The sequence below is a fragment of the Pseudopipra pipra genome, chromosome 7 (assembly GCF_036250125.1).
Source record: "Pseudopipra pipra isolate bDixPip1 chromosome 7, bDixPip1.hap1, whole genome shotgun sequence".
Taxonomy (NCBI): Eukaryota; Metazoa; Chordata; class Aves; order Passeriformes; family Pipridae; genus Pseudopipra; species Pseudopipra pipra.
In genome coordinates, this window is record NC_087555.1 from 35,974,637 (window position 1) to 35,992,410 (window position 17,774).

The window sequence follows — 17,774 nt, forward strand, 5'->3', positions numbered from 1 at the left end:
TGAATAAGTGCATTGGACAAACACTTCTTAGATATGGATTTGTTGCTCTATCTCATAAAACTTACACTTCTGAACTATATAGATAAAAAATCAATGTGTGGTTACATCCATCTCTGTGATACCTGGCTGCTGCTTCAATTTTTCTGCTTTGATGTGCAAAGGCAGGAGCCTCTCCATTTAACACCATGCACAATGCAAATCAACATGCTGCACAACTCCACTTCTTTTTAAGAAAAAATACTGAGATAGTTTATATTTTAGAACCCAAAATAGGAACTTCAGATGCTGTGCTGACTAATTTGTTGGAATACTTTCTGCTGTCTTCTCTCATTATTTTTCTAACTCACCAACAAGATCCATTTTTAACAATTTAAAATACATGTCAGCAAATAAGTGCCTTGAATATGTGGGGTTTTTTCCTCTTCCAATTTCTTGCTAAGTTGGTCAGCCATCACTTACACATATCCTTAAAAAATTGTTTCTCTGATAAAACGTGTTTGTTAGTTTATGCAAGAAGTGTTTTGCTAAGAAGCTGCTAGTTGAAGGCAGTAGCATTTTGACCACTAATATTCCAGTAAAGTCATGTTTTCAAATATTGTCTGGAGCAATGCTTGAAAAATTTATGCACTCCCAAATTATTATGTGTGAAACCCACAACTGCACATGCAAATTGACTAGAAAGAGGCATTTTGCCAGCAGCCCCTGTCAATCTCCAGGGTGAGTTTTCCAGTGGTGTGTCAAAAATGGCAAGGGGTGTTGCTAGTGTGTATTAAACTTGTCTGTCCTGAGCCAAGAGCTTGACCCTAGCCAGCATAAGCTAAAGCAGCCACAAGGGTTAAACACCAGCTGGGCCCACGTCTGAAGAGAAGATTTGATGAATTAAGTTCTTATGTTTTAGATACATGCAGAGATGCTCAGTGCAGTGTTGTTTACTCTAAGGAAATCTTCATTAAATGAAACCGTGACGTGCCTTAATGATGGAGTTCTGCTTCTAACTGCCACAGAAACCTTGAAAAAAATGTCATTTATGCACCAATATGAGTGTGTGAGGTGTGCACACACTCACACACCAAACTTTAAGGATCTGTGCTTACAGCTTTGTAGTACCTGATTTCAACACATCAGAGTTTTGCCTCCTTGAAGTACTTTGTGAGTTGAGGGAGGGATTTGAGTGCATCGTGTTAGTTTGTTTCAGTTATTACAGTAATAGAGGAGTAACTCATAGTCTTTTAATTTCTGGATTTAAGGGCTGGGAGTTTTTTAGTTTAATAAAGTGTGGTTGATGAATCTCCTGTGGTGTTACATAGGGATCAGATGTGATCCCTGCTAACAAATCCAGATTCATTAGCATAACTCAAATCCACCCTCTAATACATTCCTCTAGGAAAGCCAGATGAATTTGGTTTTGGCTACAGTTGCATTAAGCTCTTGATTCATAAACATAGCTTTGTTCTACCTGGGATACTCTTCCAGGGATAACATAGATGTGTGATTTGTGACACAGTAATTCAGAATCAGTACCCCACACAGTTCTATGACCAAACTAATGTTACCATGAAGAAAACATGTTAGTTATCTACCATGAAGTTTCATTAGGATTAGGTTTTGGCCATGCAAATGAGGCAGGATTCGTTAGCACGGCTTAATTCCAATCTACGGTAAGTCTATGTGAAATGCTCATTTGATAAGGTTCCTTCATTGTCTTCACCAGAGTTTATCCCTTAATCTGTTAAAATGTTATGAAAATGCAGTTGCAGTGCTTATGCAGAGACCACTTTTAAATGTTAATTTTTAGGCTCACATTAGAATATTTTTAAATCGCAAAATGCAACCGCCCAGATTACTAAATGAAAAGCTTGCCGAATTTTGTATTGTAAGATGCATCTATTTGTTTTTCTAAAGGTGACTTAAATGGTTGCAGAAACCTCTCAGAACTATTTATTTGCTCTTTTCTTAAGGGAAAAAAATGTTAACCAATTTTTACAGGAAAAAAATTCCTCCAGCTCTGAGAACATGCCTACGAACTTTTATCCCACAGGGAAATACTTCTGTCAGAATTGTAAATCCCTTAAAATAGGGGCTCGTAATAAAAGTGTGTATAAAGCCTTGCAGGACATCTTGGTACCAAATTCCTGACAAAGAGCTGTTCTGTGTGCTGGTGAAGAATTGATATAAATATCTGTGAAGCGTGTGGTGTTAATTACTCCAATGCAGTGGCACTGTAGGTGCCGTGAGAACCTTCACTTTTCATCAAGTGCTATTCATATTTGCCAGGGGCACTATAAAGCTCTCAAATCTATATTGATTTTTCACGTTGTATGTCACATTGGAACCAAAACTCCAATAAATTTAACACGTAAATTATAGTCATGAGTAAATATATTTTAAGGTGGTAAGTTCACTTAGACACAGTTCTGTGCTCTGTTAGTCGCTGATGCGTGCACACTTGGCCAGGAGACTCGACACATTTCTCCACATTAACCAAATTTGGGAATACAGGCTTCAAAATTAAATAGCAGTTTGATCTCCTGGGGTATTTTGTTCTGCCAACAGTGTTATCAGGAAATCTAGAAATTACGTGATTGTCATTTAACTCTTAACCAAACTTTGCTGATGTAAAGTGTAGCAAACGCCCATGTAGAAAGTAAAGTAGGGAGTTAACAAATGAGACTAATAACGAGGATAGCAATCAGACAAGGGAGTGTAGCAGACCAATGGGTAAATGATAGTTACATGTTGGTCTGAAAATGAAGATGTGCCGACACTTTACATGACAAAAAGTTATTTTTGTCGTTGTTGTCCCATTTGCTTTCTACTTCTATGAGTAAAGGAAGCTGGAAACAGCACGTTGGCTCCATTCATTGCGATGGGCTGGTGACTGGGGCTTTTCATGCTCCAGCAAGAGATCTAATGAATATCATCAGTCCTCATTCCACCTCACTCATGCTTACACAAAATATCTTTGGTCTAGAAACATTTTGAATAATTTTTGGGATGATATGTAATGCAGGATCTTTGTGTAATGTGTTTGTGTCTCTGTGCACACTTATATTCAGATATATATACACGTGCACATAACCTAGAAATAGTAAATAAGAGGCATGTTCCCTCTCTGCCATTTTAACAGCGTTATTTTGAGAATAACTGTTCAAATTTATACTCTAGGGCAGAGGTCCTTGGTTCCTCGGGATTGAAATATTCTCAGAATTTACAGAATCTGCACTAATATGCTAGAAAAATAATATATAAATCTTCTCTTTTAAAGCGGCTTTATAGTCTATAATTGAACTTTGATCTTTATGTTTGAGCTTTGTCATGATTTAATATTACCCAAAATGAATTGCCAACCTTCAACTTGATATTGGCCTGCTAACTTCCTGATTTCTGAAGCTTTCTGGTCCAACAAAGGAAAAAAACTTCTGTGGAACTGTGATTTTAAAGCTATGGTGGTTGTGTTGGTAAAAGACTATCAGAAAATATAATCTCAGTAAGCAGTAAAAAAAGGATGAGCAAAAACTTAACATAAATGACACTGTGGGAAATGAGGAAAATGAAGCTATGCAGCTGGCAAGAAATTTATTTGGTTTTTATTTTTTTAGGGTGGATCTTTTTTTCCCAAATGCTAGACACTGAAGGAACCTCACTGAATTTATTTCATAAGCTAAGCAAAGGCAAAAACCAAAACAGCATAAGAATTGGAATGGTTACAACTGTTTCAAGATGAAAATAAAAGCCACTCAATTGCTAGTGAAAGGAACTAGCTGTGATTTGGCTTGATAGCCTATAGAACAGGGCTCAGCATATGTTGGTGGTTGTGCAGATCGCAGCACAGAGATCACCAACCATTTCATTTCCAGGCAAGGGAAAATGTCTTCATTGCATCATATGTTTCAATGGACCTTGGAGTGGTTCAATGTAATGAGTGAAACGCTCATGAGAAGTCCAAAAGAGCAGATTAAGACCTACCTTTGGTGTGTTCTGTAATTCTTGTGGGTTATGAAGGAATTTTGCAAGCAATCTGGTGCCCATCATAAACTCAGGGAAAGTTAGGAAATGTTTCCTTTGACTCGCAGGGACAATGGGTCACAAGGGTATTTCTTTCTTTGACAGGGACATTTGGAAATACTTTACCCAAACCCTGTGGACAAAGTGATTTGTTCCTTTAACATGATGCTCAGAAATCACAAAATCACAGAAACATAGAATATGCTGAGCTGGAAGGGACCCACAAGGATCATTGAGTCCAACCCTTAGCCCTGCACAGGACCATCCCCAAGAGTCACATCATGTGTCTGAGAGTAAATATCTCATTTTTGGAGACCTGTTTTGAGGACTACAGCAGGCGCACTCTCTTTAAATTCAAATGAGCTCTTATCCCAAGTAAAACACCAGAATTTCTTAAGAGAGACCTGTGTCTATAGCACTATTTTCCCTTTCTCTGAGAATGTGAAACAAATCTGGCAGCTCATATGCCACTTAATAGTAACTGTTCACAAATATAATTTTTTTAAAATTGATGACCACCACAGATCAGCGATATATAATAAATCTCCAAGTTAAAAGGACTGGCAAGATTCCCAGTATGCATAAATCAGGGGAGCTCCATTGACAACCTCACCGACTTCAGTCAGCTGAGGACCTGCCCCACTTATTGTAAAAGTGTCATGGCATTATTTGGAGCCCCAGTCTGGGATCAGCGTCACTTTAATGTCTGACTTAATGTGTCTGACTCTAGAGATCAAGCAGCTAGAAGTCACCTTTCAGAATATGGCCCCAAATGCATCACTTCCCCATCCAAAAATTCTCTGTTGTGCTTCCTACTGTCCCATTCCTCTCTCTGTACATTCCTCTATTATTTTGTCTTTTCGTTCTCCTTCTGTCTTTTCCCTCTCAACATTCAAAGAGATGCAAAGAAAACAAACAACTTGGATGTTGATACAGAGCTCTGGTAGTCCAGCAGCTCAAATCCAGATGTAGCAGAGTTAATTCAGTTCCTGAAAAACACGAGATTACATAGATATAATTCATGTTTCTAAAAACTTGGGCATTGTACCATTACATTGCCTCCTCTCATGTCAGAATTTAAGCTTCTCCCTGAGAAATGGGAGTATTAGCCATGCCCCTCCCTGTTTTTTTTTAATAAAAAACACTGAAATATGAGTTCCTTCCAAGTGCGGCCACATCTCATCCATGTACATCCAAAACAGTTAAACAATGACATTCTCAGTGAGGATGTGGCTTCAGTGATTTTGTTTTAATTGTTTCTCTTCCAGAAGTATTGTCTCCCATAGTCGAGATTTCTGCAGCTCAGGATTAGTGGCTTTGCTGCAGCCTGCAAGAGCTACTCAAAAAAAAAAAAAAAAAAAAAAAAGAAGTAGTTCTGTCAGGCTCAGGGAAAACTTGAAGCTCCCCAGAACGGCCAATTCATTGCAGCTGTAATCATCATTTTATATTATACAACTTGCGAATGTCCATTCCCTACTCTTCTGGTGTCTGGTTTTATATCCATGTGCAAAGCTGTCACACGCCCCACCATCTTCTACCAAATTTTTAATGTGCAGATAGGAGGGATGTGTAATGTAAACCATACCACCAAACATATTATGAATATATTGCTCTTCTTAAAAATGCTTGTTGGTTTTTCATACAACAGTATTGACTAACTGTCGGCGTTTGATGTATGGTTTACCAGCCTGATGTAGACTTATGGTTAGAGCTTAACTTGTTAGTTCTGCTTTTGCAGCCAATTCAGAATAACTACAGATGCCCCAAGATATTAAAATTGACTGCTCAAATGGACTCAGTGTGGGAGTTTCATTGGTTTTAAATTGATAACAGCTGAAAGAGTGAATGATTAAAGCTGTATATGGGCATAGTATGCAGCTCCTTTGTACGAGCTCTTGTGAACAGAATCCACTGCATGGGAATTGCCTTTGTTCTAATAAAAGATATTTCTGAACAATTGTTAGTTTAAATTTTTAAATGATGAAACAAGAGCATTTCAGGAGCCTATAGAGGAAATAATTCCTGAGAAACTGGAATAACTCTGAGAAGATAAAGTGGATTTCTATTCAGAGGGGAGCATTTAAAGTTAAGTAGCATTCCATAAGGTGGTAATTGTGTCTATTTCCCAGGCATTTGAGTTAAATAAGCTGGATAGGAAACATAAACTGTCATAACAAGAGGTTAGGAGTGTTGTGTACATCTCTTTTTTTTCAAGTCATAAAAAATGAAGTTTTGGAGGGCCTTATCTCAAATAAATCAAACAAAGGTTTTTTTGCTTTCCTTATCCCCTTAGGAGCTTTTCCTACTTTTTTTTTTTTCTTTTTAAAAATGTCCTGGATAGTTTTTCTTTAAACTAGTTTTAAAATATATGTATATACACACCTATAAAAGAATAAGAAAATAATATTTCAATCTTAGTTACTCATAAATCTAGCTTACAAAAGTTAGCAATTTGCCATTCCTATAATTCCTTGTTTCTGAAATACCACACAAAGACTTAGCTGAGTTTTCCTCAACTATCCCTGTGACCTCTGCAATTGTAAATATGGCAGTGTAACTACTGCCATTCCCATGTTTATGTGCAGAAACAGATCCAGCAAAAAAAATCAATCAATTGGAGAGAGTCACAGAGTTTGTGGTTCGGGACTACCCAGAATTGACAGCATTTGGATGACTTATGGGATCATGTACTTATAAATAGCCATGAATTTCTAGAAGGGGGAAAAAACCCTTCAAAGCAGTTGTGTGCTGTTGTTTTACCATAGTCTGTTTTGATGCCCAGGAACAATTAATGCTGTTTTGCTGCCCTTTCATCTGAGACAAAAACCCCGAGTGCCTGTTTTCTAAAGAAGAGGTGATTTAAAGCTTAACTGCAGGGTACAGGATATGACTATATACATGCAGTGAAAGGTATACAAAATGAGGTTAAATATTCTGCTCAATATATAGAATCTGCATCAAGAAATGAAGTAATAGAATAGGTGAGAATTGCCAAACTATTTTCAGCCTTTTCAAAATTTCCTCGCAGAAATACCAAACATTCTGTATGCATATAGGGGATTGAAAGAGTAACTGTGAAATAATCCTGGAAGTTGGTTACAAAGTGATTATAACACAAAAGAGAAGCTGCTGAACAGCCATGCATTAATTTTGTTTCAGATCTTCATATGTTGCCATCTAAACACAGTGCAGCTCTTTGCCTGTTTTGCTTCTGAAATTGTTTACAAGTGTCTTTGTCCACCAAATAAGATACATTTTTTTACTTCTTTTTAACATAATTTACATTGGAGACCATTCCGTATTATGCAAAGAATTTGACAGGTCTTTGCTAAAATTTTGAAAAACAATTAAGATGTCAAAAGAGGAAGTGCTAGTACATTTTAATCATAAATCTCTGTAAGTATAATTACCACTGAAGGCAGCTATAAATGTTTTATGAAGAAAATGTAACCAGACTGTGCTTTGTCAGAAACATAACCCCAAAACATGTAACAGACTGTTCGCTAATGCTTAACGCCACACATGCACACAACCTTCCTCGGTGCAGTTCTGTGAACCCAGTCCTCCATCCCTTCTGCAGCCCAAACTCTGACTAACTTAAATTCAGGCTTTGGTGTACTCTCTCAGAATGCAGATCACACCCACTGGGAGGTGTTGGAATAAACTTCCCCTATACATCTCGAGAAGTCCAAACCATCCCCTGCGCCCCACCTTGTTTCTGTCGTCGTGTTCCCTTCTCTGAGGTATTAGGAAAGAAAAAGCAACTGAGTTGCTCTTGAAACCCAAGCTGAGTGTGAAATAGGAGGGATTAATTATAGGAAAGTGAAGCTCCTTGCAAAGCGGGAAATAAAAAAAATGAGAGTTTTGCTCAGTTTTTCCCCACTAACATAGTGAGGAAAAGTTGTGTTGCTGGGAGGAAGAACCACTCCAACTGGTTATGGTGGAAGTGAGTATAGGGGAAACACCCAGTGCCATGGGAGCTGTAGAGGAGAGCAAGAGCTGCTGCTGGGTTTGCTGTGCAGAGCCCAGACTTATGCTATCACCCTCCAGCTATCTATACAATAATTTTCAGAGCCTCTACACCAATTTACAAACTGTAGTACTCTGTTGAAATGCTATATGGAGACTGTCTCTCTGGATAAATGATGACAGTACGCTCCTATTGTTTCAACATTTAACTGCCTCCTATTGAGTAGTTCCTCTCATCTGTTTGATTCATTCTGATTCTAGCTGACATCGTCCCCGTTACTGATTGCTCTTTTCATAATTTCTCAAACATATAGAGTGGAAATGAGGTGGAGGGAGCTAATTAGTAATCTGAAGAGTTCAACCTGCTCATACAGATGTGTTTCAAGATCAACATACAAAGTTCAGCAAAACTTTGAAATCATAAAACCTAAAAGGTAGCATTGTCTGTTTAAATGCTTATTCATGAAGGAAGTAACACTAATCAAAAGTTAGATTTGGTGTAAGATGCAGTCCTCATCCAAAGATATCTAGTATCTTCTATTTTTTTTAAGCAGTTAATTTGATGATTAAAAAAAAAAAGCTTTTGTAAAGATAAGATGAAATGGTACTAAGTCCTGACGAAGCAATGTAATGAAGCCCTTTCACTTCTATGGTACTCCATGCAAAAGTGGAACTTCCAAATGTGTGGAAGAGACAGGCCACCCAACGAGATGAGTTTCTAGGTTGGACCAGTAGTTGATATCCTGTAGGATTTTACAACCAACAAGTGAGGGATTTGTGGCTCTAGAAAGGCCTTCATTTTTTTATGGCAAGTCCAAACATATGGCCACATCTTTTATGGCAGGTCCAGAGATCTCCAAGCCCTCGAAAGGTCAAGGTCATGGTGTAAGTAGAAATTGAAACTCGAATCCAGAGGGAAGTATCCAAGCACTGTGAGCAGCAGATGTTGAGGGATTTGGTTCTGTGGCAGAAGCTAATGACCACTAGGACTCAAAAAGGATTTTCTTCCAACTTTGCCTGTCTATCTTCGATATCTGAGTTTTAAATTAATAGGCAAGCTGAGAAGAGACAAAAATCCCACTACTAATAATATCTCTTAATGTATTTTCCTCTTGTTTTCCAAATCTAGATCAAATTTTTGGTTCCCATTTGCACTTGGTCTGTGAGCACGAGAAATCTACAGTCCCTCAGTTTGTAAGACTGTGCATAAAAGCTGTTGAAAAAAGAGGTGCGTACCTTATTATTTAATACTTTTTTTTCTGATAGTAATCTAAACTTTTACATCATAACTCTGCTCAGATTTCCAGGGCAGGAAGACAGTTCAATTCGTAATATAGTTATGAACTGAAATATATCACATTCTGTATCTTCATTTTCTTTGTATGATAAGACACTAATAGCACCCGTTGATGCTGATTATTCCTTATATTTTGTTTGACATGTTGTTGGTTTATTCTTTCTCTGGGTAAGTAAATGCTAAATGTCGATAAAATGTCAGTAACTTTCATTCTGAAGTCTCTGGTGAGTGTAACGCCAATACTTTTTCCTAAGTCCTGAATTGCATTCAGCCAAAATAAATGTTATTCTGATGTGGCCATTTTTATTTTTTTTTTAATGAGTGCAGGTGTCTAATTTTTACAGTTCTCTTAAAAGCCATGATATTATAAAACTATTGGAATGAGTATCCATCCTCATTACAAGTTTTGATTAATAAGAAGGATTTTTATAGTATAAAAAAGATGTACTTAACACCGTTGCCTGCCTTCCTCTCTGCAGAGTGTATCTTCTCTCACTGAAGGTCATTTTCTTTGGAAGGTACATGCGGTAGATGCAGAATCTTAAAATGTATTGTATAAAAATGTGAGGCTTCATCACCATCTGTTACAAGTTTACAACTTGTTCCAGGGATCTGGGGAAACATATATCTTGCAAAAGATAGAAAATTTATTTTCAGAATAAGGCTGGGTGAACCCATTGTCACTGCCATATACTGGAGTCTCAGAACAAGAGAACCCATGAAAAATAAAAAGATACTTAGAGCGTTATCCGCAAAGGAAAAAAGCTATTTTAATTCCGCCATTGTTACCTGGTTTTATAGTGAAAGGTGCAATAAAACTACCCTGGAGTTTCAAACTCAGGGAAATTCATGCTTTAATTATACAGCAAAGAGAGCACTGGGATATTATTACTCCCAGAATCATTGGCAGGAAGTCAGAGACTGAAACAAATCGGAGATTGTTCAGTAGGGGGAGATAGTAGCACTGGGTTTTTTTGGAGGGAGGTTGGAGGCTGGATAAAGAAAGGGGAGAAATGTGTGAAGTGACTATTAATAGAGGAGGAATTGTGAGGAGAAATTCAGAACACGAAAAGGAAAGGCAGAGATTAGATTGTAAAAATGCCACACCATGCAGAACATGCCTAAAGGACTGCTTGGTTACGATCTCAGCACAGGTTCTCCAAAAGATGCGTTGGATATTTCATAGACGTTTTGTGGTATCTGACCACTCCTCCCAGGAGAAGTGAGGCCAGAGGTTTCTGCACTGCTGAACTGTAATAGAAAAATAGTTAACATAGTTAAATGTTTACTGTCTATGTGATTATCAAAAAAGTATTCATATTAGAAACTAAACGTATCACTGTTCCTTCAAAGGAGTTCATCCTTATGAGAATTGCATTGTTGTTCTTGTGTTTCCTTCAAACTTGCTGTGACTTAGAGAAGTCTACCCCTTTTAGTTAGTCTAACATGTAAATAGAAGCTAATCATATGCCATGAGACAAAAATTTCACTTTATCACTATATTTATGAGTTTATATTTGATACGCGGGTTTTTTTCTATTATCGTTTTCTTGGATTAAGATGCTTGCATTTACTCACATTCTATTTACCCAAAGTGTTGTTTTTACTAAGTTCTGGCATAAACTATCTCAGGACAGCAGTAATTTATGTGAAGCTAAGTCCAATGTTTATGCAAGCTTCTGATGACATTTTATACCGGGGTTGGTATTAGGAAGCAGTATGTGGAGGTGCCAAGTCTCCCGGCATGGCTGAGACTCAACAGATCTGAAGCCCTCCTCTTAATGGCCAGATATGCCTCCAGCCAAGATACTCAACTGCAGAGTCATGGGAAATACTTATGTACCAATTATGGGAAAGGCACATTTAATGAAAACTGTATGTTTACTTTCATAGTCTTAGTAAGATGGCCTAGATACTCGGTACAGCTGGCATATTGGCTGGGCTAGAAAAGCTTTTTTTCCTATTTAGAAAATATATCATCTACACACTGTAACTGTACCAAAAATGTTAGTTGCGTGCTTCGCTTAAGATAAAGGATTATTAGGAAAAAAAGACCTTAAGAGACCATCCCTAAATGTTACTTACAAAACATTCATACTTCACTGAACGTCTGTGTTCTTAGTTATCAGCTCATGGATTTCATTATTATTCACCTACCGATTTTCTATTTGTTTTTCTGATTTTTAAAGCATTATCACTGTGCACAGAAATAGAGTCTAGCAGGGATCTGAATAAACCATATTAATTAGTACATTTTCCTGTGTAGAAGAGGTTACACACAATAGCCAACTGTAGCAATATTCTCCCACAGAATAAAAATGTGGAGATTGGCATTAACCATTGGCAAGATTTCCTGTTTAGTTACACTATTTTAAAATGAATATCAAAAGGATATTTATTCTACTACTATTATGCTCTAACTTAGATCAAATTTTGGTCATTTATCCCCAACTTTGCTTCTTCTCCATTTCAGGACAGGGGTGCTTCATAAGGTCTGCTCTAAAAAGCTCATACCATAATGCATATTTATCTATTCAACAAGGATTCACTTGCGAATGTGAAAAAAAATGGAGTGAGTTCCATTTTTTCAGCCTCCTTTGGTATTTTTAGTTATTGAAGTAGGACCGAGAAGCAGAAGGTCTTTCTCCATTTTCTCAGCCATCTTGCAGAGCTGACAGTGGAGTTCAATAAAAAGAGGCAATGGAAAAGTGCCTGTTCCTGGAAACTTGAAAGGCAATTTTCACATTTAATTTTTATTTTTTTTAAGCAAGCTCATTTTTTCCCCTTCATTCTTCCTGTACTTATGAATTACTGATAATAATTATTGAATTATTCATTCACAATTTTTGATGAACTTCTAGTCCCAATTATTGAGCTATCCAGACCTGCACCACTGAAGTCAACAGTATCTTGGCCAAGAGTGTTGTAGCCTTGGTATCTCATGCAACATCCTAAACAGAAAAATCTCCCATACCTTTGGTGTAACCTAGTGAGGCTAAGAGAATTATTCTGTACCATACAGCAATCAAATTGAAGTAATATAGTGGATACTCAAAAATCTCCACCATTTCTTCATTTTCTGCTTTCTCGGGGACTTCAAGGGAAAATTTTTTCTGGAAGAGCATATTCCTTGTTTTTTCAGTGTCTTCTTTTGATTTTCCATCCTTACTTACCTTGGGTAGACCTCAGGCTTTTCTGGGGCTATCTGTTGACCTGACTTTTTCAGTCTGTATTCCTGTATTTCATTCTGTATTCAATCTACTTTTTCTTCTCCCTGGGAAGCATCTGACAGGTAGCACCAACCCTGAGCTGAGCAGTACAGCGAGGAAAGCCTGGGACAATCCTCCCAGTGCACTATAACTCACATGCTGAGCACTCCCGCCAAGGGTGGGGCCCATTGCAAGACATTTTGGTGTTTCTAGGCCAGATATTCTTCCCAGTCATTTCTGAAGTCGCCTATTTATTTTGTTATCCATGACCCTTTGAAAGTCTTGGCTGTCTTTTTTTGCCTTTTTTTTTTTTTTTTTAATATGTGAACGGCATGAGTAGAACGCATTAAAAAAAATTAAAATGTCAGTATGTGTTGTACTTAAACAACGTGCCATCCAGAACTTCTCATAGTAGTGTTTCATCGTGTGAAAACAGTCTGATACTAAACTCTTTTCCAGGGAAGATCATTTGTCTGTGTGTCTAATGACAGAGTAAATGAACACCCTGAGCAGTCTGTATCCGAAACGTATTGAGGGTATCCAGTGTGGCTTAGGATTTGTAAAGAAATACATCCCTAATGCTCCAGGGACATATAATTTAACTTTCATCTCTCTTTTGAAACATCCTTCATTTTCTCCCTCCATTCCCAAATCCAAGTTAGTGTTCTCAAATCAACCTAAATGACTTGAAAAATGACACTGCAGCCAGCAAAGCTGATGATTGCAGGTACCGTTCCCATTCAGAGCTGGACGTTGCAGATACTGTTTTCTGTTGCTTTTCTTGGAGCACAGGATGCTCTGACAGGAACGATACACAAAATTACATATTTGATTCAATGCCTAAAAGCCACCCTGGGATCCATAACCTTGCTTAAAGATTTAAGAAAGACCTTTAGTCCACTTCTGAGAAGGTTCTTAGCTTAGAAAACTTTATCTTTCAACTTTACTTCTTAGCAGCTGTTATGTTTTTTTGCTGTCGTTTGTTTGACAGGATCCAGTTATAGGTTCCGATGTCTGTTTAAAGAAACAGGGAGGTTGTTGGCTTTAAAATTCCCTTACTGCTTGTGTGTTCAACATTTTCCCAGGCTTTTCTACATAGTTTGCCAAGTAAAGGGACTGACCTTTTGTAGCAAACACTTTTTCATTTCTAAATGCTCACTTTGATTTTTGTCCCATTTTATGCTCATTCCAAACTGTTTACAACCCACTAAAAATGACTGTGAATTATATGTTTGTGTAATGGATTCCTTTTGTGGTCAGAGTGGAATGTTTACTTTGAACAATTAGTTATCTTTGGGCAGATTATAGTGACCTGAAAAAAGAATGGCTAAAATTATTATAGTACCTTAACTATTTCCTTTTGTTATCTTCTCTGTTTGTCCAATGTATTATTTACTGGGTTTCATTGCTCTGAGCCCCAGTGAACAAATCATGTTAAATAAGAACAGTGACAAAAAAACTCCTGAGTATGGGCTTTTGGCTTGGGGGGGAGTTGATCTGCTGAGGTAGGACCAGTGAGACTTCAGAAGGGACCTTTAGGCACTTAAAGACTGGATGTGCAATATTTAAGAAGATATGGTTTTGCAAGAATTTTTAAGTGCTTGCTCTCAAAAATTCAGATTTCTCATAGGCTTCCAAATTTTGACACCCCAAAATACCTAAACCCAATACTCAGTTTGTCTTTAATTAATTTAATGTCCTTAGCTGTGCTTTGATTGTGCATAAGGTCATTGCAGACATGCAGACACACAGTCTCATACTGCAGAATATTCAGTGTTTAAGGAAGAAAATGCCTTTATGGCAAAGATAAAGTACCTTATGGGATGTATAAAAGAAATACAGTCATCCCAATGGAGAGAAATGAAGATAAAAATGGTATTTTAAACTACCTCACCTCCCAAATGCCATGCTGCCCTGTGACAGAAGGTTGTGTCCCTTTCATCAGTTTTATCTCTTAATCTAAAAGCTAAAGTGCAGCTAAAAGCACTTTAAAACCTATTTATAATAAAAAAAAAAAAAAAGAAAAAAGAAAGTGATATTTCATTACCTTCTAAATCATATATCGCTTAAAAGGTAGTCAGTATTCTGGTAGAGTGTTTACACAGAGGAGAGTTCACTTATCTCAAGAAGTTAAGCAAAGAGGAAATGAGTTTTAAGAAATATAAAGTATTGTGAATATATTTATATAGCTAGGAAAAATATGAGTTTTTAAAACAGTCTAATGCAATCTCATTTTCTAATAGAGGAAAACACAGCAGAATAATTTTAAAAGAAAAAAAATCCCAAATACCTTCTAAAGCTGATGACTCCCATGCTGGGATCATTGTCTTTGGTATGGTGTAGTTACTGGATTATAAAACATTGAGGATGGCAGAATGTGCAGCCAAGGTATGGATTAATAACCACTGTACAAAATCCCTGGAAGCTTACAGAATTGTTTAGGTGGGAAAAGGCCTCTAAGATCATTGAGTCCAACCATTAACTCAGCACTGCCAAGCCCACCATTAAACCATGTCCCCAAGTGCCACATCTGCACAGCTTTTAAATCCCTCCAGGGATGGGGACTCCACCACCCACCTCCATCCCTATATGCATTATAGTACTCCTCAGTATCAGATTTGTGTTCAGCAACATGCTCCTCAGGGTTGTATTTAACTTAAGCAATTTCTATCTGTTTGGTTCTCAAAAATAATTCATTCCCATTCCTAAGGACCTGAGGGAGGAGGCAGGAAAGTACAGGGTAGTTCTGCCAGAGTATGTTCACCACCATCTTGGGGCTCCCAGTAAATACACAGTGTTCCTGGGCTACTCCCAGCACGGTTAGACCAAACCCACCAGCCAGTGGCATAAAGGATTTGTTCTGGCAGGGCTTCCTTGAGAAGAAGGGAAACCTCAGGAGACTGACCTACTCTGTGCCATTTTATATTTCTGTCTGAGTGCAGGATTATTCTCCAACAGCACTTGGCCACTGAACAACCACTGAAATTTATTTTATTTATGTTTTCCCTCTGTCGTATCTTTCTGTCCTCAAAGCAAGAAATTCTTCATGAATAGCAGTTTGTTTCCTACAAGCTCATTCACTGATCTTCGGTACTTATTTTCCTCTGGAAATGTATTTTCCAAGCTCTTTTTTGATTCTCCCAGGTCTACACATGCTTCCTTGCTTACCCTGATGTAATTTTACATACTGTTTCCAGTGGCTTTAGAATTCAGTACCCTGAAAGTACAGAGATCATGTTGCTCCACCAAATGATCTGAGCTCCCAGTTCTGCTAATTTTGTACTGTTCATTCTTTCCCACTTTGGGATAATCTATTATGCTTGGATCCAGGCACGCACTAAAAGCTAATACTTCCATGAAGAATGTGCAATTTGTACTGTTTAGCTTGTGATGAGATTCCTGAAGTCTTTTATGATTCTGTCTTGTTCCAAGGAGGCTTCTGCTCTCAACCTTTATATGCACTGAATGTAAAAGAAAAGAAAAAAAAAGGAAACAAACTGATAGAAAAAAAATTACACACACACAAAAATATCCAGCAGTTCAGCAGATAAAGCCTTTTTCAGGGAATTCTAATGGGCTGAAGAAATCTGTTTCTGAGGGCATTGAACTATGTTTACTTTAAAGTGGCCAACGAGCATAAACTCAAACATACAGATGAATGCAATATAAAACAACAAAGTTCTGAGAAAAGCCCTTGAAAAAGTTTGTGATTTAAAATGTTTGGTGCTTTTTTTTTTTTTTTTTTTTTAAATTCTTCTTTTGAGTGGAAATTAAGAGCGGTTGAATTCAGTGCGAACATGTTGGCAAGCTTTCCTCAACCATTTCTGTCTTCAGGCTCAGGCAATCCCGCTATAGCCACCTTTCTTAGAGTAAGAGCCAGTTAATAGTGTTGTGCAAGGTCCAAGTCAGAGTTGGCTCTGAAGGGTATTCACTCTGGGGCCTCTGTGTCTGCTAGAAAGCCACATTCTGAGTTAGAAAAAATATCAAGAAGTGTCAACAGGAAACATCACGGAAGGGCATACAAGACAAATTAGAGAAAAGGAGACAACAGCAAAAAAAAAAAAAAATCCAACTGAAAAAAAAAAGGAATAAAAGCTTTGCAATGGCAAGACACAAAAGAGAATAAATATATAATTATTTAAAAATTGGAAAACAGAAACTCTAAGTTAGTTCGAAGAAGAAAAAGCCATAAAACAGGCAGGCATCTGAAGCAGTTGTTGTCTTTGTCATAGTTACCTGATACCTGGTTCATTGATTAATCTGTTCCAGAGAAATATATCCATTTCTATGAAAAAAAAAAGGGGGATTTGTATTTTAAGCCGTGCCAGTAACAACAGGCAGACACTCGGTGTGCACCAGAGTAACATTTACAGTGCCTGGGCCAAATTCATGCCTTGTGTAATTTTATTGCTTTTACTGGAATTACACCAGAGATGAGTTTGGCCTTTTGCCTTTTTCTAGCATTGTATAATATATCTATTTGTGAACATGTAGAGGAAAACAGGGCATTTTGTCTTCTGAATTTTCCATAAAATCTTGTTCAATAGGCTTAATAAATAAAACAAACCACTTAACCTACGAAATAAAAAAGAATCAAACAATGTTTTCTAGATATTAAAATAATGTTAATACACTTTGTAAATCAAGTAGTTGACACTTGTACGCGCTGAAACAAAAAGTCTAGAGAAATTTAAAGCCAGCTCACTGTGTGTGTTGCTTGCTCTGTGCCAAAGAGAGAATGAAGGTCCTGACATACCCCCTGGTAAGAGGCAGATTCAGGGAACCTCACACATGAGGGCATCCACCTCCTAGCCATGAAAAAGGTAAAGAGACAGAGACAAAAATCCTCTCTTTTCCTCCTGAATAAGGCAAGGCTGTGAGGCTCTATGCCCTAGTACAGCACACACAGAGGCAAGGATCTGGCAGGATTTCCACTGCAAACCCCATTTAGTCAGACTTTACAGTCCAGCCATTAATAGAACACTTTGGGCTAACACTTGACAAAATGAGCCTTAGCCTGGAGGAGATGTTCACTCACACACACACACACACACACACTAGGTCCATCAAGTTTCTTTAAAGGAAAAAAAAAAGAGGTGTAGTTTCAGATTCTTTCAATATCTCTGTCGCTTAAATATAAAGTTATATTTTTAAAATAAAACTATGAAGGCATAATTCCACAATGCAAACTGATCGTTTTTCCTGTGGGAAAAAAAAAACCAAGTTACTACAACTGCACAACAGTTTTTTCAAAAAAGTTTTACAGCAAGAAAAGAAAACACTCTAAAAAAGTT

The 17,774-nt window shown here is 37.5% G+C and overlaps 1 protein-coding gene across 2 annotated transcripts in view; it reads left to right on the plus strand.

Annotated features, from left to right (window-relative positions):
* Nucleotides 1–17,774, plus strand: part of ARHGAP15 (Rho GTPase activating protein 15) — a 331,924-nt gene that overhangs the window by 192,798 nt on the left and 121,352 nt on the right. For both annotated transcript variants that reach the window (XM_064661638.1, XM_064661637.1), the window contains exon 10: nt 9,104–9,202. In XM_064661638.1, coding sequence (XP_064517708.1) covers nt 9,104–9,202 — 99 coding nt within the window. The remainder of the gene's footprint in view (nt 1–9,103; nt 9,203–17,774) is intronic.